This window comes from Portunus trituberculatus, chromosome 18 (assembly GCF_017591435.1).
Source record: "Portunus trituberculatus isolate SZX2019 chromosome 18, ASM1759143v1, whole genome shotgun sequence".
NCBI lineage: Eukaryota > Metazoa > Arthropoda > Malacostraca > Decapoda > Portunidae > Portunus > Portunus trituberculatus.
The window spans coordinates 7,382,538-7,404,995 of NC_059272.1; the positions used below are offsets into that span (position 1 = coordinate 7,382,538).

The 22,458-nt window shown below is 38.2% G+C and overlaps 1 protein-coding gene across 4 annotated transcripts in view; it reads left to right on the forward strand.

Annotated features, from left to right (window-relative positions):
- The window catches only part of LOC123505643 (tRNA (cytosine(38)-C(5))-methyltransferase-like), a 41,137-nt gene that overhangs the window by 15,629 nt on the left and 3,050 nt on the right, over positions 1-22,458 (forward strand). For 3 of the 4 annotated variants that reach the window (XM_045257237.1, XM_045257235.1, XM_045257238.1), the window contains exons 2-5: positions 8,003-8,079; positions 8,492-8,675; positions 11,235-11,418; positions 16,717-16,824. In XM_045257237.1, coding sequence (XP_045113172.1) covers positions 8,003-8,079; positions 8,492-8,675; positions 11,235-11,418; positions 16,717-16,824 — 553 coding nt within the window. The remainder of the gene's footprint in view (positions 1-8,002; positions 8,080-8,491; positions 8,676-11,234; positions 11,419-16,716; positions 16,825-22,458) is intronic. The other variant, XM_045257236.1, reaches the window with a different exon arrangement.

A 22,458-nucleotide genomic window follows, 5' to 3' on the forward strand; every position in this document is an offset into this window, starting at 1 on the left:
TGTCTGCCCATGCTATCAGCCTGTCCAGGTCTCGTTGTATTCTGTAATTGTCCTTTTCACCCTGTACTGCACATGCTATCTTAGTATCATCTGCAAACTTTGATACTTTGCTACTAATTCCTATATCTAAATCGTTAATGTACACCAAGAAAAGAAGAGGTCCTAGCACTGATCCTTGGGGTACCCACTAACCACTTCCTTCCACTCAGACATTGCCCCATTTAATACTACTCTCTGTTTCTATCAGAAAGCCATTCACTAATCCAATCAACTAACCTACCCCTATCCCATGCCGTCTCAATTTGTACACTAGACTCCTATGCGGTACCTTATCAAATGCCTTGCTAAAATCTAGATATATAACATCTATGCTATTTCCATCATCTAACTCTGTGGTAATATATTCTAAGATATCGAGCAAATTTGTAAGACAGGACCTCCCTGATCTAAAGCCATGTTGGGTATCTCTAATTAATCTATTCTCATTTAAATGCTCCCAAATACTACCCTTAACGATTTTCTCTAGTATCTTACATACTATACTAGTTAAACTGATCGGTCTGTAATTATTCACATCATCATTCCTACCTTTTTTTAAATATTTGTGTAACATTAGCTAACTTCCAGTCCTGAGGTATCTCAGCAAACCTAAGTGATCTTTCAAAGATTAACTTAAATGCTTCAGAAATACTGTCTACACCCTCCCTAAGTACTCTGGCATGTAGCTCACCAGGACCACTAGCTTTCCTATCGTCTAGTTCAAGAATAAATTTCCTAATAATTCCCGGGTTTATATCAATATTTTCTAAAGCTCTTAAACTACTCGTTGCACTGTTTGTAACAGGATTTCCTATTTTTTCCCTAGTAAATACTGAAGAAAATTGTTCATTCAATAATTCTACTGTCTTCATTTTGATCCACTACTACACCATCTTTTGTGAGTGGTCCAATCCTATCCTTATTTCTTTTATCACTGACCTTGTAATTACTATATAATTTTTTGGGATCTTTACTCCCAGCTCTAGCTAGTTTTATCTCTGCCTGCCTTTTACTTTTTTTTTATAACCTTACTCAAATCATTCCTGACCTGTCTGTACCTAATCAAATCTACATCTTCCCCACTTTTCTGCAACTCTCTATATGTCCTCTTCTTCTCTCTGATCTGTCTACCTATCTCGTGAGTCCACCATAATGGCTTCCTGTTTCTCTGCCTTATATCTTTGTAAGGGATACACTGCATCACTATACCCTTTACTACAACCTTAAAAATATCCCACATCTCCTGTGCAGTTTTATTTCCAAAACTATCTTCCCAGTTTACCTCTCCTAATGACTGACGTAACCTACCATAATTGCCTTTCTGATAGTTTGGGACTCTAGTCTTATTCACTATATTATCCCTACTGGAATTAATGATAAATCTAATTATATGATGGTCACTGTTTGCTAAAGTCTCTCCTACCTCAACTTCCTTTAAACAATGCTCAATATTTGTTAGTACTATGTCTAAAACTTTCCTCTCCCTAGTAGGTTTATCTACCATCTGCACTAAATAGTTATCCTGAAAACTTTCCATAAACTTATTTTCACTAGCATCTCCTACCATCCTCTCCCAGTTTACTGACTTAAGATTAAAATCCCCTAAGATAATTGTCTGACTAGTACACCCTCTATTTATCTCATCTACCATAAGGTTGTCTACATCTGCTGACTGGTCAGGTGGTCTATAAAAAGCTCCTACTCTAATAACCTTACTTTTGCTTACTCTAACATCCAGCCATAAGGACTCTACTTTGTTATCTACCTTAATATCATTAACCTGACTGGAAATGAAGGATTTTTTTACATAAATAACTACTCCTCTACCTATCCTACCAATTCTCTGGTGTAAATACATAATGTATCCATCTACTTCATATTCTTTCCTATTTTCCCTAAACTTTTCCTCATTTACCCATGCCTCTGTGACACATACAACATCTAAGTCCTCCTCAACTATATAACTAAAGTCAGTTCATCCAAAGAATCCAGGCCGAAACTGCTAGTTTGGTTGGCAGTCCTGCCCATCCCCGCCGCCACTGAACCTTCCCGACACTTAAATTTTCTTCAAGTACATTTATTTTTCTTCAAGCTATAAACTTGTATATCTATTGAGTTAAGTGAAGAAAAATGTACTTGAAGAAAATTTAAGTGTCGGGAAGGTTTAGTGGCAGGCTGCCACCCGAACTAGCAGTTTCGGCCTGGATTCTTTGGATGAACGGACTATAGATAACTCATCCTTCTTGTTCCTAAGACTCCTGGCATTTACATAAAACATTTAAGTCCTGCTACCTGTGAGTGGTGGCGGGAGAGAGAGCGTTCCTGCAAATTATATATTACTGTATTATATAGGCAATATTTTATTAATTTATTCATATTTATCATATACTATATTATTATCATATTTATATTATATTTATCATAGTTTGGTGGTTTTTGGCTAGTTTTCATAAAAATCTGGCGGTAATTCAACGAAGCTCATCTGGCAACACTGCCCCGCTCCCTCCCGCCTTCCATTTGTTTACGTACACCTCCACGGAGTTCTCTGCAAATTTGGAGGAATCCTTGGGCTCGACTTTGTGCGACATGGCGCCACCAACCAAGAAAAACATTAGGCTAACTTTGGAGCAGAAGATGAAGATAATTAAGATGAAAAGAGAGTTTGGTGTGGGAGAATCAACTGTGAGAATGGCGTTAAAAACTGAGAAAATTGAAAAAGCTGTAAAAACCTATGGTGGACAGATTTTTTATTCTCGTAGCCATTGTACGAACACTGTGATCATTCATATGGAAAGATACCTGGCTCAATATATATGTGATATAAATATGGGCAAAATATTAGGAAAATATTGAAAAATTAGGTGACCATGGACGAGGGGTCCACCATATTCAATTTTTCCCATAGGAATAATACTTCCAATTTTGCGATTTCCAAATTTGTGACTCTCAATGGCGCCCCATTTCTTGCAAAATTGGAGTAAGCACTGTACTATTAAAGGCTTCATTTATATTTAACCTTTTTTTTTATTATTAAACCTGTTAGGGTGCTGTACAGTACATTTTTGGAAATAAAACACTTGCAGCAGTCTTGCGGTACTTGTCCCTGTTCTTCCAAATTGTTGATATTGTTGATCTAGGGACACCTATTTGCACTGCAATGACACTGTGAGCTATACCAGCCTCACATTTTCTTATAAGCTCAAGCTTATTTTTGAAAGGCAGGAAATTGTGCTTGTTAGGGCTGGGGCTGGAGGTGGCTTTCCATCGTTTTAAGTCAGATGAAACACACCGTTTTCCTCTAGTGTCAATTTTTAGTCAAATTAAGATATGTGGTTTCTAATTAACACTTTATAATAAAATTAATTTTCTTGTTAATTGGAATGATGCTATAATCTCAAATCAATGGAATCTTGATAAGTAGATGTAAATATATATATATATATATATATATATATATATATATATATATATATATATATATATATATATATATATATTTATTTATTTATTTTTTCCTAACAGTGAAAAGTAGTTCAGTTGTTTGTTTACATTTGTCTGGGACTGCGATGTTCCAAGGTAGAACTTTCAAGGAACAACTGGCCAAGATGAGCAGCTCCATTGTTTATGAGTGGACAAAGCTGTCTGAAGAGTTTCTCATAGGGAGCATTAAAGGACAAAAATAGCAACGGCTTGCTAGGGGTGAGGGGGCCGCCATGTTTGTTTACAGTTGACAAACGCAACAAAGGTGGAAGCGAGCTTGTTTGTGACGACCAGCGTCGACAAAAGTTGACAGTCTTCAGAAAGTTGACAGAAAAGTGCTAGTGTGACGCCACCTTAAGCGACGACATAGAGTAGCGTCAGTTTACAGTTCTGCCTGGTGGGTTTGCGGCGAGTTTGGGCTAGCGGCGGATTTGATTGGGTGGGTGGCGCACGAGATAAGAATGCCGAATTGGCGAGTCAGTCGGTCAATTGACACCTTGAGGATTGGGTATTAATTAACTGAGTTCAAATTGGCAATAATTCAAATTGCAAACGGTCGAATCACGAGGATCTCCTGTGTGTATATATATATATATATATATATATATATATATATATATATATATATATATATATATATATACAGTAAGGTCTCGGTTTACGTCAGAGTTACGTTCCTGAAACATGACGAAAGTCGATTTTGTACGTAACTCGAGTTTCCGTACATTTCAAAGCATATTATCGAGTTTTCAACCAATCATTGTTTATGGTCATTCAGGTAAGTTAAAGGTTATATTGTTATATTATTTACAACTACGTAGGAATATGAAACACAAGTTTGTTTTTGTTGTTGATTAGGGCCACGAACACGAAGGACTGCAGGTTGCGGAGAGGGGTGGACGCCTGAGGCCGCCAGGAGGGTGGGCAGGTCGAATGTTGTGACGCCCAGGGGGGACAGCTGGGAGCGTAGTGCAGTGCGGTGGGAGTAGAAGCATGGGCAGCGGGGCAGGAAATGCAATAGGAAAGGGCAATAGGGATCAGCAGACAGGCGCAGACGGTGCAAGTGAGCTGTGAGTGTCATGTGGCCCAGGCGAAGGCTCTGGAGTTGTTATTGTTGTGATGGGTGTGCGAGCCCTCAAGGTCGTCAACTTCCCCATTGTCATGGTAACGGGCTTCCCATTTTCTTCCCTCCCTCACACACAGCTGCTGCCTACCTTCTTATGTCTTTTAATTATGTCCTCTTTTTCTTGTAGCATAATTGTTTTCCTTTTCTTAGCATCACTGCTGTCACTAAGAAGTTTTTTCTTTGGTGCCATTGAGCAAGATACTAAGAACTTGAGTCAGTAAACGTAGAAGTAGGATAACACTCTTGCCAGGGGCGATGGTGTGGTGGAACTGAGGCAGGGAGTTATTGTATTCAAGCGTGAGGCGGGTGGTGTGGCGGGCAACCACCAACAATAACAATAAATCCCGCACTTTACGATTTATAAATTTTCAATTTTTTTAATCTTAAATTGCCTTATAGTGGACTGACATAACTACGAGTTTGACGTAACTCGAGACCGATGTAACCCAGGACTTTACTGTATATATACATATACAGTAAGGTCTCGGTTTATGTCAGAGTTACGTTCCAGAAACATTACTTAAGTCGATTTTGTATGTAACTCGAGTTTCCGTACATTACAAAGCATATTATCGAGTTTTCAACCAATCATTGTTTATGGTCATTCAGGTAAGTTAAAGGTTATATTGTTATATTATTTACAACTATGTAGGAATATGAAACACAAGCTTGTTTTTGTTGTTGATTAGGGCCGTGAACGCTAAGGACTGCAGGTTGCCGGGAGGGGTGGACACCTGAGGCCGCCAGGAGGGTGGGCAGGTCGAATGTTGTGATGCCCAGGGCGGACAGCTGGGAGCGTAGTGCAGTGCGGTGGGAGTAGAAGCGAGTAGAAGCGTGGGCAGCGGAGCAGGAAATGCAATAGGAAAGGGCAATAGGGATCAGCAGACAGGTGCAGATGGTGCAAGTGAGCTGCAAGTGTCGTATGGCCCAGGTGAAGGCTCCAGAGTTGTTATTGTTGTGATGGGTGTGTGAGCCCTCAAGGTCGTCAACCTCCCCGTTTTCATGGTAACGGGCTTCCCATTTTCTTCTTCCCTCCCTCACACACAGCTGCTGCCTCCCTTCTCATGTCTTTTGATTATGTCCTCTTTTTCTTGTAGCGTAATGGTTTTCCTTTTCTTAGCATCACTGCTGTTACTAAGAAGTTTTCTCTTTAGTGCCTTTGAGCAAGATACTAAGAACTTGAGTCAGTAAACGCAGAAGTAGGATAACACTCTTGCCAGGGGCAACGGTGTGCTGGAACTGAGGCAGGGTATTATTGTATTCAAGCGTGAGGCGGGCAGTGTGGCGGGTAACCATCAACAATAACAATAAATCCCACGCTTTACAATTTATAAATTTTCAATTTTTTTAATCTTAAATGGCCTTATAGTGGACTGACGTAACTACGAGTTTGACGTAACTCAAGACCGACGTAACCCGGGACTTTATTGTATATATAAATATATATATATATATATATATATATATATATATATATATATATATATATATATATATATATATATATATATATATATATATATATATATATATATATATATACAGGCAACCCCCGGTTAACGAATGTTTACACAACGAAATTTCGCTACAACGGTTTCATTTTACTACCATCTGTTCGTTTAATGAATACCAAACTCGCTTTAACGAAGTTTTATCCAGGAATTTTTTTCCAAGTTTGAAAGCCCTCTCCATATCACGCAAGCCGTCAAGCTTTTGAATACACCAGGAGCCGCAAATACTAAGGCCTGCCTCAGGAGAAATCCTGGGACACCTGTAGAATCTAGATCAAGATCAAGATCAAGCCTCTCGTGGACAGCACACGCACCACTCATTCCCATAACAGTGTCAGCAGCAGCTCGTCTACACTCGCTCAACTTACCACCAAAACGCCCTGCAATGTGGTCTAGCGTTCCTAAGAAGACCAGGAAGTCTCTTACTCTCGAAGTGAAACTGGATATTATTCACAGACATGAGAGAGGCGAGAAAACTATAGCATTGCTGGCCCCCATCTTGACTCCATATACTGTCTCTACTATTTTCAAGTCAGCAGACTCTATTAAGAAGGCTGGTGAGACTGTATCTTCCTTGCAAGCTAAAAGAACCACCTGAACTCGTGACTCTACAATGGATAAAATGGAAAGCCTTGTGGAAATGTGGTACATAAGTTTTGTATGCGGTACAATGATGCGTCCTTTGTTTACATTCCACAGGTTGCCGGTTAGTGTCTTTCCCGTTTCACTCTCCCTCCCTTCATAAATTTAAGATCATCAACTTTATGAAATTACGTACATACATACATTAGTGTACATTATAATGACTTAAATTAAATTTAACTGCCTAAATGTTAAACTTCATAATTTTTACTTTCATTAAACCTTTCACTGTATTATGATTCACTTGCTTTGCTTACTCTCAATGGAAGTTCAAGTCAGGGGTTAAACTTGTTATAATCGGTTTGCTTAACGAAGTTTCGCTTAACGAAGTGTTTTTTAGGAACATACCCCTTCGTTAAGCGGGGTTGCCTGTATATGAAATATAAGCAAAAGTTTATTTAGTGTTCTTGCCTTGGACACAGATGTTTTAAGCTAATGGAGGTAAATAGGGAAGGAGGAAGAGGAGGGAAGGAGGAAAGGATGTAGACATCATTCACACGTAAACATTAAACATAAATTAAAACTGCACTTCCTTTGGACAAAAAAAAAAAAAAAAAAATGTCAGTATATTATGAGGAAATGATGAAAGAACAATCACAGTGCATGAGATCCATGGGAAACACATAGATACTAGCTCAGCTGAGGCTGAGCCGATGTGTCGAGCTGCCTACTATAGCAGCAACATCTCAAAATTTTGCTCGTATCAAAATAAAAAAAATGACCAAATCATAATACATATCTTGAAAAATTTATATCTCAGGCAGCTTGTATCTCAGGGCACCAGTGTACCTTCATCTACAACACTGATTCTAACTCCAGGAACACTAAAATTCCTTCTGACTCTGACACCAGCAGCACTAAATTCCTTCTGACTCTGGTTCTGATTCCACAACATTGTCTTTGACTTAGATAAGGAGTAATAAATTATTAACCCATAGATAAGAAATAGAGAAATATTTATCCTGCATCTAGGAATTAATAATAAAACAATATTGTATTGACTGACTAAGGAGAAAATATGAACTATGTGTTAAGGAATTACTTGCCAAACTAGAATACTATGTGAATTTGACAAGATGACTCCTGCTGTATTAAGTACTAATGATCTACAGAACAGAGTTATGTGATTTGTACCTTTTATTTTTTTAGAGTACATGTCCAAATACTATTGCCTGAAATAAGGAGTTTGACTTTTTTTTTTCAGGTTGGAGAAATCAGAAAAAATGTTGCAAATCCTGGAACTGTACAGTGGAATTGGCGGAATGCAAGCTGCAGCCAAGGGTTAGATCCATTTCATTAAGTGAACAGTAAACAGTTAGACAGCAGTTAGGACAAGTTTTATCAGAAGCTCCAAAGTTGTCTTGTCCTTCACTATTTTTACTTTAATGATGACAGCTAAGCAAAAATTCACCTAATGACTTCAGAAATTATGTTTGTAAATTTCATTAGTCTCTTCATTTCCTTTCTTTTTAATGATAAATGTAATTGCTTTTTTGTCTTCTCAGTTAAGCATGATATGGTTTTGAAAGTTTCCCTCATACTGTCATGGTTACTCTTACTGACAACTTTTTCCTGTTCTTACTGTTCTTACTGTTCTTGATGTACAAAATAGTGTGACACATATAGGATTGATTAATTGCATACTAGCCTGTTCAATATAATGACTTCATTTGTCATGCTCATTATGTTTCAGAGAGTGGGCTACCTTTCAATGTAGTGGCCTCCTATGAAATCAATCCAGTGGCTGTAGATGTGTACTGTAGCAACTTCCCAGGCACCAGTAAGCCCCGCAACATTCTGGGGCTCACCATGGAAGAGCTGACTAGACTCTCTCCAGATATTATCATGATGAGTCCGCCTTGCCAGCCATTTACAAGGTTTTTTTTTAGTTGTCTTTTTGGTTGTTTACTTATTTTCAGGGTCATGATTGTTGTGTAATGTTTTGTTTGTTAATAGGAACTTGTTATTACACATACTACTAGCCATAATTATTATTATTGCTCAAACCCCCATTCTCACAGCAAACTTATGCCATGTCTAACAGCTTAAGAAAAAGAAACGAAATAAATACTTGAGGTACCCTTTCTCATTTTCTTAGAGAAGACATCCAGCCTGTTTTCTATTCCCAAGTACCACCACCCATCAGGCCAATTCCCTCATTCACCTCTTTGCTGTCACAGGGCTTACACGTTGTCTTCGGCTCAGCGCTTGCACCGGCTAGTTGTTGTTTTTTTTCTTTTCAGCAGTGGTTTGGTTTGCCTTTTGCTGCTCCTTGGTTTGTCTTGGATATTTCACAGGATTGGGATCTGTCAGCTCTGTTTCAAGGATTTGCCAAGTCAGCTCCTCTCCATTCACCATGCAGGGATTTGGCCTTAGTTTTGCATATGTTAATGAAATCCCCTTATGAGCCTCTATGTTTGGCTTCCTTGAAGGACATTGCACTAAAATCTTTTCTTTTGGCTTTAGTGTTTGCTCATTGAGTTAGTGAACTGCATGGGCTTTTAGCGGAAGTTTGTCACTCTAAGGATTGGTCTTCTGTGACTTTCTTTAGCCTCTGATTTTCTATCGAAGACACAACTCCCAGGTGATGAATCTCTGTTTGACTTCACCATTCCTGCTCTTACAGAGTACGTTGGCAACTCGGAAGGGGACCGGCTTTTATGCTTAGTCAGAGCCATCAGGGAGTACCTTTGTAGGACCAGGGATTGTCATCCTAGATGCTCCCGCCTTTTTGTGATGGTTATTGAGCCTCGGCATGTGGTGCACCCTCATACTATTTCCCACTGAATATGTCAGGTTATCTAGTGTGCACATGAGGATGTTTCTGAGGAGGACATGCACTTGGTTTGGGTGAAGGCACATGAAGTTAGAGCAGTAGTGACAAGTGCCTTGATCAAGAAGATTCGGAGTATTCCTGCTGTTCTTCGGGCAGGAACCTGGAAGAGCATGTCCACTTTTGCTACTGTTTATCTTATGGATATTACTCATCAGTATTTGGATATCTTTTCTCTGGGCCCTGTTGTATTGGCTCTCAGGGTAATTCATTAATTTTTCTTTTGGGTCACTTATGCAGTTCTATGTATTATCCTCTGTGGGGTTCAGGGTCATTGGACTATTATCATGGGGAGATTTGTGATGCTCCTCTCACTCCTCTGGTTTTGTCCCTCTGTCATGGGATACAAGTCCTGCACCCACCTCAGGATATGGCCTCTGCCTTGTATGTTTTAGGTTTGTAAAGGTGTGTGTCTTGAGGAGTGAAAGTTGTTTTTAGGGGTGAGGTCATCCTCCCTCCTGTACTTGGGATTCAGTTCTTAAGCAATAATTAATAATTATGTGTAGTAGTATGTGCAATAATAAATAGGATTTTTTAATGTAAAATCCATTTTTATCTACATACTTACTCATAATTGTTAATTATAGTTGAGTTTCCCTTCCTCCCTCCCCTCTATGACCCTTTAGGCTAGAGGTGAATGAAGGAATCGGCGTGATGGGTGTCTTCTCAAAGAAAACGAGAAAGGGTACCTCAAGTATTTCTTTCATTTCTTTTTCCTGAGCTGTTAGACATGGTGTAAGTTTGCTGTGAGAATGGAGGTTTAAGCAATGATTATTAATTATGGGTAGGTAACATAACATAACATAAAATAAATGATAGGATAACAAAGGGCCACCAGGGCCCATCTAGGTTATCCTGTATCAGTCGCACAGCGACCTCGTCATCAGTACTTAAAGATACACTTACAAGTACAAGTACAAGGTATGTAGATAAAAATAGATTTTACATTAAAAATCCTATTATTATTTTGCTTACCATCTGGAACTGGTTTATTATTAAACTATTAATGATATACCACAAGAAGTGGTAGATAAATATTAATAAAAATAACAAATTTTAGGGCCTTATATGAGACCTAATTTTATTTTTCTATTATTATTTTTTTTTTTTTTTTTTCAACTGTTATTAAATACACATATGGTTTCCTAAGGCCTTCTTGATACCTGAAATCTAGAGGTCACTTTTACTAGCTATTAAATAACTGCAAAATAATACTGGAAACAGTAGTAAATTTAAGACAGTTGTATAAGTATTGTACTAACCCAGGGGTGGGCAAACTTTTCAGTGCCAGGGCCACATTAGAAAAAATCTCAATCTTACAGGGCTATATACTATATTAACCTAAAATTATTAACATTTATGATATAAAATCAAAGGCTTCTAAAGGAAAGCCATTCTCACACGCATGTGCACATTTGAGGAAAGAAAATGAAATGCTAACAATACTATTTGGTGTTGTTTATTGACTTGCACTTTCAAATTTACTAACATTTGTCAGGCTGCATGCAGGCCTGTAGGCCATACTTTGCCCGTACCTTTACTAACCAATAGCAACAGCCTATTTCCCTTAAGTGTGAGACACTACAGCCTTCCCTTGTGTCAGACAGGGTCTAAAGCGAGATGCAGAAGATGCACGCTCCTCGTCCTTCCTGCATTTGGTGGATTTGCTGCGAAGGGTCCCACACCCTCCAAGAATGATCCTGCTGGAGAATGTAGCTGGATATGAGACTTCCCAGACCAGAGAGCATCTAGTGGATATGCTCTTCCACAGAGGATACACATGGCAGGTGAGAAATTTGTTAATTTATTCATCTTTATACCAGACTAGCAATCCAACATGAAGTGATCCAGACAGAGCGCTACACACTCCTTAACACATCATTCCCACTCTTAGCACCATTGAACTCTGGTAGAAAAGGAATCTCATGTACCATTTTAGTTTGATCTAGTATATCTAAACTAATGTATGTGACATATACCGTAATTGATGGCTCATAAGACACATGGCCTCATAAGATGCACCCAGTTTTGGCAGACATTGAATTTAAAAAAAAGGTAAATGAATTTTAAAAAAAGGTAAATGAGCAGACTAAGCTCTGAATATGAATCAAAGGACTTCACCTGAGATCTGAAGATGATTATTAGCTCTCATTTAAAAACTTTAATATTTGTAAGTAGGTAGCCTATGTACCAATCTTGTTGTGGGATGTAAACATGTACCTGGAATATGATGTCAGCACTGATTGTGAAAGACTACAGGCCTAACAATCAGAATTTTTCTTTTTTATTATCACTTTTTTTACATAAATACAAGGTAAGAATGTTAAAAGATAGGTGTAATTTTAATTGTATGAAAGCATCTTACCTTAATGAGTAACAGCATCACACTGTAAAGATTGCAGTGAGTTTTGCCCATGTCAAGATCAAGATTGCGTCATGTGTTTTGTTTGGGCTCGTGTGGTGTATGGCAAATTCTTCCTTTCTGGTGTCATTCTGTGTGAATTACTGGCGTGTATTTTTTTTTTTTTTTTTTTATACGAGGGGAAGCCGGCCAAGGGCAATAAACAATATAAATAAAAAGGCCCTCTGGATTGCCAGTTTCCATAAAGAAATTCAGAATTATCCAAAAGACAGGAACTAATGGCTTGATACGTCGCTCTTAGAAGAAGTCAAGACGTAGAAAGATGGAAATACAGAAATAGGCAGGGAGTTCTAGAGTTTACCAGAGAAAGGTATGAATGATTGAGAATACTGGTTAGCTCTTATATTAGAGAGTTGGACAGAAAAGGAATGAGAGGAAGAAGAAAGTCTTGTGCAGCAAGGCTGCAGGGGGAGGGGAGGCATGCAGTTAGCAAGATTAGTAGAGCAGTTAGCATGAAAATAGCCTTATAAGATAGAAAGAAATGTAAAATTTTGGTGGTGAGAAAGAGGCTAAAGACAGTCAGTCAGAGGAGGATAGTTGATGAGACAAATAATTTTTTTGAGTCCACCCCATCTAATAAAATTGTATTAGTGGATTCCCCCAAAACATGTGAAGAGTACTCTATACAAGGACAGATAAGGCCCTTGTACAGAATTAGCAATTGGAGGGGTGAGAAAAACTAGCAGAGATACTTCAGAATGTTTAACTTCATAGAAACTGTTTTAGCAAGAGATGAGATGTAAAGTTTCCAGTTGAGATTATATGTAAAGGGTAGACTGAAGATATTCAGTGTAGAAGAAAGAGACAATTAAGTGTCATTGAAGAAGAAGGCATAGTTGTCTGGAAGGTTGTGTAAAGTTGATAGATGGAGGAAATGAATTTTTGAGGCATTGAACACTACCAAGTTTTCTCTGCACCAATCAGAAATCTTAGAAAGATCAGAAGTCAGGCATTCTGTGGCATCCCTGCATGATCTGTTGACTTACTCAAGGGTTGGTCATCTCTGAAAGGACATGAAGAGATGTAGGGTGGTATCAACAGCGTAGGAGTGGATAGAGCAATAAGTTTGGCTAAGATCATGAATGAATAATAGAAAGAGAGTTGGTGATAGGACAGAACCCTGAGGAACACCACTGTTAATATATTTTGAAGAACAGTGGCTGTCTACCACAGCTGCAATAAAATGGTCAGAAAGGAAACTTGAGATAAAGTTGCAGAGAGAAGGATTGAAACTGTTGGAGGGGAGTTTTGAAATCAAAGCTTTGTGCCAGACTCTCAAAAGCTTTTGATATGTCTAACGTGACAGCAAAAGTTTCACCAAAATCTCTAAAAGGGGATGACCAAGACTCAGTAAAGAAAGCCAGATCACCAGTAGAGCACAATATTCTATCTGATTGCCATACTGGCAATCAGATAGAATATTGTGAAGTGACATGTTTAAGAATCTTCCTATTGAGGATAGATTAGGAAAACTTTAGACAAGCAAGAGATTAAAGTTATAGGATGGTAGTTTGAGGGATTAGAATGGTCGTTTTTAGGAACAGGCTGAATGTAGGCAAACTTCCAGCAAGAAGGAAAGGTAGAAGTCGATAGACATAGTTGAAAGACTGGCCAAGCAAGGTGCAAGCACTGAAGCAGGTTGAGTTTTTGAGAACAATAGTAGGGACCCCATCAGGTCCATAAGCCATCTGAGGGTTTAGGCCAGTGAGGGCATGGAAAACGTCATTGCGAAATAGCCAGAAAGAGGAGGAGAAGGAGGGACAAGCACAGAATCATCCCAAAAGGAGTTGTTAGCAGATGTTTGAGAGCAGAGTTCAGCTTTTAGAGACAGATGTGATGGCAGTTGTGCCATCAGGAGGAAATAAAGGAGGGAAATATGGAGAAGTAAAGTTATTGGAGATGTTTTTGGCTAGATGCCAGAAGTCTCAAGGGAAATCAGTTTGAAAGATTTAAACATTTTCTATTTATGAAGGAGTATTTGGCAAGTTGAAGAACAGACTAGGCATGATTCCAGGCAAAAATATAAAGTGCATAAGAATCAGGAAATGGAAGGCTCAAGTATCTTTTGGGGGCAACCACTCTATGACCTATTATGTATTGTTACCTTTAAAGAAAGAGTGTTGTGATGTAGTACCCATCATCACTTTGTTTACTTGTGGGAAGATGTCTTGGGTTTGATTTTAGAGCCTCTGTTGCCATAGACTGACCACCAACCACTGCTGCAATACTAAACCTTGGCCTCATAAGATACAGGCTCATTTTCTGAAACTTTTTTTGGGGGGAGAAAAGATGCATCTTATGAGCCATCAAGTATGGTAGTCCTCTTGGTTTGCTGTAGCTGCCTGTACCAAACTATTCCCTTCCATAGCATCGTGTTCTGTTTCTCCCTCTATAAATTACTTTAAAATACTCTTTATTCTTAGTGATATTTGAACATAAAGCTATCCCTTTTTTTATGAATAATAAATTCTTGTTGGCAAATGTATAAAATTTGGTATAGCATGTGATATCCCATTAGTGTGGTATTGCCTGGGATAGCCAAGTCAAGTGCAAAGCAGCTGTCACTCCAAGATCCCACCCCACACCACTACACTTGTTTGGCTTGGACCTTAGGCTAGCTTAACCCTATTTGAATTTTTCTGTTAACATTCATGGAAATGGTTATCACATTTTTATTTATTTATTTATTCATTAATTTTGTATTGTAAGTTATGGTAGGCTTTAAGACTAAGATGTAATGGTGCTTGTGAATGTGATTTTACATGTAGACATCATATCTCTTAATTCCTAACATCACATGATCCCATTACTCTACAATAAATAAATCCAATTGTATTATCAGTTATGTATAGCTATATATGGTGACTTCAGTCTGGTATAAAGAATGTTGATATCTTTATCAACTCCATTTCTTTATGGGAAGGCTACTCTTATTTGCTAACAGTGTGTGCAGATTTCTCACTTTTGTCATGTGGAAAAGTGTTTCTGTGTGTCATTTCACTAAGATTCCCTTATTGGGGCTATTAGCTTGGCATTTAAAACAGATTGCAGTGACTTATACCATGAACCTCATTTGTCATCTAGTGTTTGAGTAGAAGACAATTGAATAATTAACAAATAAATCAATAAAGATTAATATTGATTTATATTTTGTTCAGGAAAAGCCTTTTGAATGTTGCCTTATCTTTTGTCTGACTGTTATAGCATAATCTTCCACTTAATGAAGATCATTCTCAACAACTCACAGTATCCTTGGCATGCAAGCAGCATAAGGCTGGCACCACACTATTATAATCTTTGCTCCTGACAGTGAAACTTGAGAAACTTTGTGTGTAGTGGTTCTTTGCTGTGCGAATTGCTCCCCAACTGTACACCGAACGACAAGCATGTTGGCATTAGAGGCAATCGTATGTCAATCGCAGATATAATTGTAAACCGCTACGGTAGTCATTCCACTGTCATACCACTGTCTTTGTTCATGCCTTGATTTCACAAGACAAGGCCACGCCCCCACAAGACAGCATTCATATGAACATTAGACTCGTACTTACTGACGTTGGTGTAAACCGACAGTGCTCTGATGGTCGTCAATGACTGTTGACTGCCGTACCACATACGTCGCTGGTTATAGATAAAGGTACCGCCCTACATCCTGCACAACTCCAGTTCTTCCTTCCTAGTTGCAGCAGCAGTGTCACTTCACATTTACAATGGAGGACACAGATGACCTCAGAAAGCTGGTTGCCCTGATAAATCCCAGGAACAGGCACAACATACTGCTTTTATGAACAATTATGGTTACCCACATTTTCTGCCTCTTGATTGGCATCCCTGTCACTGTCTCTTTTTTTCATAGTCCTCGTAAGCTTGGGTGGGATTCAAAAGCACCTCAGCATCACTGTAGAGGTGTATGATGGCTGGTGGGTGGGGAGCATTTTTCTTTGTTAGGGAGTGATGCATGGTGGCATAGAGCAAGCTGGTATAGAGGTCTGGAGCAGTCGGCAGTTGTGGGAAGACTGTTGGCTCCTGCCACCTGACTTGTCATTTTATACTGGGCAGGTGAAACGCCCAACAATTGTACCATGATCATTCCGTGTTGTGGCATTGCCAGAGTAAAGCTAATAGTTGTACAACTGCCTGACTGTTGGGTGAAATACCCGACAGTTGTACCTTGGTCTGCCATGATTACAAGAGAAGACTATGATACAGCTGTTGTTCAAGGTACTAAAGACAGTCAGATGAGAAGTCGCAATTTCTGCAGGCTGCCCTGTATTTTTTGCGTGCCAAATCTCGTGTGGGCAGAGCTACAGATATCGCCAACCCTCATAGGGCCTCTAGACAGTGCTACCAACTTACGCAACTGAACATAATTTGCACAAAGTCTTTCGTACCTTGGTTGTTTCTCTTACATAAGTGATTGCCACACACCGCAGTTTCCTCACTCGATGATGGTAGCAAAGAATGTGATAGTGTGATCCCAGCATAAATTAAAGGTAGATGTAGTAGGTATCTTGTTGCACTTCCTGTTGAGTTAGGTGCTCATACTAAACTGCAGGATATCAGATTGAAATGAAGCTAGCCTTCTCTTATGAGTAACTTGGATGTATGTATTAATTTTGTTATTTTGTTGATGTTTAACACTAATTGAGAAAAATTCACCCAGGAGTTCCTGTTATCCCCCACCCAGTTTGGAGTTCCCAACTCTCGTCTGCGATATTACTTGCTGGCAAGGCTGTCAATGGAATCTTTTCCGTTCACTACTTCCCAGGAGGTAATTTGTGTGGCATTTTTACTCTTATCTGTTATCTCAGGAGTGTGTTTATGGTTATATAGTAATAGAAAGACTAACTATTCTGCTTCTCAATGAGTGTATAAAGTCATACTTGAATCTTAAGTGATCTATGCTTCATCATATGGGATGTGAATGGTTGAAGATAAAATATAATACAGTCGGGTTGCTACCAATGTGAAGATTCTTCCGCGAATTGTGTCTAATGAGGGCAATCAGTTTGTTTTCAAGTCACATTCCTGTGTAGAAATTTTAAAGCCTAATGATAGAATGGATTGCAACAAATCACAGAAAAGTCTGTAATACCAAACATGATAACTCCATGTTGTGGGAATGAGTGCACTGTTATGGTTACTAACTGTGAGAAGAATAGTAGATTGCAGCCACTGCTGCCACCAGTACTGTCATATAGAGTGACGTGAGTGTAGTGATGAGAAAGGTGGACTGCAGCTAATGCTGCCAATACTGCTGCCATAGACAGTGATGTAGGTTTAGTGAGGACAGGTGGCAACCACTACTGCCACCAGTACTGTCATATAGAGTGACGTGAGTATAATGATGAGAAAGGTGGACTGCAGCTAATGCTGCCAATACTGCTGCCATAGACAGGTGGCAACCACTACTGCCACCACTTCCATGATCCATAATGGTAACAGCTGAGTGTTTATCAGCTGTGTGTGTAAACAATAGCTCATTGTAGTTATTTAATGACTTATGATACTGTATTTTATTTTTATTTATTTATTTTTGTTTATTATTACTATCATCTTGAAATCTTTTAAACTTCTTTGTATTTATTATGTATAGTTGTATCTATAATGTTATGTGCAGGTAGTTTAAAAATTATTCATATGAATGAATCGGCGAGATTAGAACCTTAATAATTTTCTGCTACTGTTTTAATTAGAATTCCAAAGCAGGCAGACAGCATAATCAAATCCCTGCATTAGTATTAACCTGAATGTCCAGACCTGGCCTTATAACATTGTTTATGTATATGGGGTATCATTATTTCATTGTTATTTTTCTTAACATCATTTTTAAAACATATATATATATATATATATATATATATATATATATATATATATATATATATATATATATATATATATATATATATATATATATATATATATATATATATATATATATATATATATATATATATATATATATATATATATATATATATATATATATATATATATATATATATATATATATATATACACAGTAATACTTCGCTTAACGAACGTTCGTCTAATGAATTTCCGGTTTAACGTACTATATAAAGTTAGACCAAAAGGTCCACATAACGTACAACCACATCCGTTTTAGCGAATTTTCTGGGTTTGAATTTGCCGAGTGAGGGACTTAATGCGGCAGCTTCGCTGTGATTGTCTGGCTCTCCGCCTGTCTCTAGTGCTCCTGGAGCTGGATCCAAGATTCTTTAACAACCTCAGAGCAACCTCCTGCCTCGAAATGGCTTCCATGAACGCTTGGAGGGACAGTGACGAGGTTGCTCTGAGGTTGCTGGGAACACCACCTCTGGAGATGGTGTTACTGTCTTATATATGCATATATGTTCACAAAACAACATTTCTATTAGGTTTTTTCAAACCTTGCCCCCAAGAAAGGATTGTTTGGTAATGCATAAAGTGAAATCTTACATGGAATACTAAAAAATAAAGCCGAGATGATGAGATCGGCCACAAACGATGGAGACTCCGGTGACTTGGCCACTTCTTCTTGTGACCTTTTTAGCTTGGCGTGTTGTCTTTCACCACAATATTAAATTTGTTTCCACTCCTCTATTGCCTGCTATAATGGATATCATATCTTAGTATTCATATACAGTGATCCCTTGTTTATCGCAGTTAATGGATACCGGAACCGCCCGCGAAAGGTGAAAAACCGCAAAGTAGGATTTGCCCACCCCCTCCTTCAAGGAATTTTGGTGCATTTGTATGTGGGTACCAGAATGTTTAAAATATGTTAACAGTATTGATACTTTACATTTATAGTATTTTACTTAAATCTATTTCATTATAAAACCTTATACAGTAAGTATACATTTACTCTCTCTCTCTCTCTCTCTCTCTCTCTCTCTCTCTCTCTCTCTCTCTCTCTCTCTCTCTCTCTCTCTCTCTCTCTCTCTCTCTCTCTCTCTCTCTCTCTCTCTCTCTCTCTCTCTCTCTCTCTCTCTCTCTCTCTCTCTCTCTCTCTCTCTCTCTCTCTCTCTCTCTCTCTCTCTCTCTCTCTCTCTCTCTCTCTCTCTCTGAGTTACAACAATATCTAGCATGCAGGAATAGATAAACACAGGCTTTTATTTTGGCTTGTTTGTTGTGTCATATGCATTCATCCATGCAGCCACATGGTAACTTTGGATTCGTGGAAAAAAAAACACACATTACGGTCTGAAAGAAATGCTTAGTGTCTTACTGGTTTGTCATTGAGCTAAGTCTGTAATGGTGAAATTTGTTTTTGTGAGGTACCACCATATATGTGTGTGTGTGTGTGTGTGTGTGTGTGTGTGTGTGTGTGTGTGTGTGTGTGTATTTACCTAGTTGTAGTTTTACAGGGCCTGGGCTTTATGCTCGTATGGCCCTGTCTCCATATCTACACTTATCCAATCTTACTTTAAAAGTATGCACACTCGTTGCAGACACTACTTCTTCATTTAAACTGTTCCACGTCTCGATACATCTCATGGAAACTATATTTTTAATATCTCTCAGACATCTTCCTTTTCTCAGCTTTTTACTATGCGATCTTGTGCTCGGATGTCATATTCTTCTCTCAGGATCAGTTTCTCATTATCCACTTGGTCCATTCCGTTGATCAATTTATAAACTTGTATCAGGTCTCCTCTCTCCTTCTTTGTTCCAGGGTTGGTAGATCCATAGCCTTTAGTCTCTCCTCATATGTCATCCCTTCAAATTCTGGAACCATTCTTGTAGCCATTTTTGTAGCCTCTCCAATTTCCTTATGTGTTTCTTTTATGAGGGGTCCACACTACTCCTGCATATTCCAATCTGGGTCTTATTATAGTACTTATCAATTTCTTCATCATTTCTTTGTCCATGTAGTGAAATGCTACTCCAATATTCCTTAGCAAATTATATGTTTCTCTAAAAATTCTATCAATATGGCTTACTGGTTGATTGTTTTCTTCCATCGTCACTCCTAAGTCCTTTTCCTTTTTAACTTTCTCCAGTTCTACTCCATCTCCCATCTTATAGATTCCCACAGGTCGTCTTTCACTCTTTCCCATTTCCATGACATGGCTTTTGTTCACATTGAATTCCATTTCCCACTTTTTACTCCATTCCCAGATCTTATTTAGGTCTTCTTGCAGTATTTCACAATCCTCCTTTTGCTTTATAACTCTGCACAGTTTCGTATCATCTGCAAACAGATTTATGTAGCTGTTCACTCCTTCTGGCATGTCGTTAATATAAATGAGGAAAAGTATTGGTGCCAATACTGACCCCTGTGGCACTCCGCTTTCTACTGCTCTCCACTTGGACTTCATATCTTTAACTACCGTCCTTATTTCTCTCCCCCTCAAATAATTTTCTATCCATCTCAATGTGCTTCCTTTTAAGCCACCCTTCTCCTCTAACTTCCACAGTAATCTTGCATGTGGCACTTTGTCAAACGCCTTTTTTAAATCCAAATAAATACAGTCAACCCATCCTCTCTCTCTTGTACTCTATCAACTATTCTAGAATAGAAACTCAATAAATTAGTTACACAAGACCGTCTTTTCTAAAACCAAATTGGCTATTTGATATTAATTTGTTGTCTTCAAGGAACTCGATCCATTGTTTCTTTATTATTCTTTCACACATCTTGCATATTACACTAGTTAGTGATACCGGTCTGTAATTTAAAGGTTCTTCCTTCCTTCCGCTCTTATATATGGGAACCACCTCAGCTCTTTTCCATTCTACTGGTACTGTTCCATTTTCTATTGAGCATTTTATGATGTTGTATATAGGACTTGCTAGTTCTTCCCTACATTCTTTCAGTATTCTGCCTGAGACTTCATCTGGTCCCATTGCCTTCTCTTCATCCAGTTCCTTCATTAACTCTTTTATTTCAAGCTTGGTTACTTTAATCTCTTTCATATAGATTGTCTCTATTACCCTGTGGCCTCTCAAATTTGGATTCCTTAGTAAAGACCTCCTGGAATTTTTTATTTAATAGTTCTGCCATACTTTTGGGTCTTCCACCATCCCGTTCTCTCCTTTTAACCTTTCTATTGTTTCTTTTGCCTAATTTTTCCATTTATGAATCTATAGAACAATTTTGGTTGCTCCTTACATTTTTCGACAATGTCTTTTCAAGTTCTTTTCCTCTTCCTTCCTCACCTTAACATATTCATTTCTCGCTGCCTTGAAGTTTTCCTTATTTGCTGGATTTCTATTTCTCCTCCACCTTTTCCATGCTCCATCTCTTTTCTCCTTTGCCCTAGCACACCTTGCATTAAACCAATCTTTCTTTCCTTCTTCTTTAGGTCTATATTTTGGGACATATTCCCTGACTCCTGTTTTGTATATTTCCAAAAATAAGTTATATTTGTCTTGCATTGTCTCTGAGTTTTCCATCTCCTCCCAGTCTACATTTTAAAATAGTTCTTGAGATTCTCAATATCAGCCTTTCTGTAATTTAATCGGTCTCCTTTGTATGAATCGTCTCTATCTTCCTTTCCCTCTTCTATATCTATTTCTAATATTGCATGGTCACTCTTTCCCAATGGGCACTTATATCTTATATCATCATTCATTTGTATACCCCTTGTAAAAACTAGGTCCAATCTTGCCGGCTCGTCGTTTCCTCTGAATCTTGTGCATTCCTTTACTCTCTGGTCCATCATATTGTCTATCATTAGGTTCAAGAATCTTTCTCCCCAGGCTTCTTCCCCCATACCACTTTCATAATTTTCCCAGTCCACTTCTTTACAGTTGAAATCTCCTACTAATATCACTTTTCTCCTTTCTTTAACGATTCTCGTTAGACTCCTTATTGTGTCATCTATCATGTCTTTATATTCTTGATTGGTCCATGAATTTGTTTTGGTGGCACATATGTTACAATGATTGTTAACTCTTTTTTATTAATATGCATCTTAATATACAATACTTCTGCTTTTCCTTCCCCACATTCCACTTGGTTTATCACTATCTCCTTCCTTAACATAATCATGACTCCTCCTCCTCCTTTACCCACTCTGTCTCTCCTCCATACATTATACCTATTATCCAAGTTTATTTTGATTGCCTCATTTAGTTTTGTTTCAGCCAGGCATACAATATCCGGATTTTCTTTCTTTATGTAATCTCTTAATTCTAATTTACTTGATAAAACCCCGTCTATGTTTGTATACATCATTTTTAGTCTTTTGCCTTTATCATTTTTAGTTAAACTTGTTCCACTTTTTTCTCTTCCTTCTCGTTTATATACCATTTCCTTATCCTGTCTCCTAGAATTCTCCAAAAAAATGCCTTCTCCTCTTCTGACCTTTCATTATTCTTTTCCTTACTGCTGCTGCCAGTTCATTGTATCTCTTCCTTTCTTCCTCATTTCTATTTTTCTTTATATAGATAT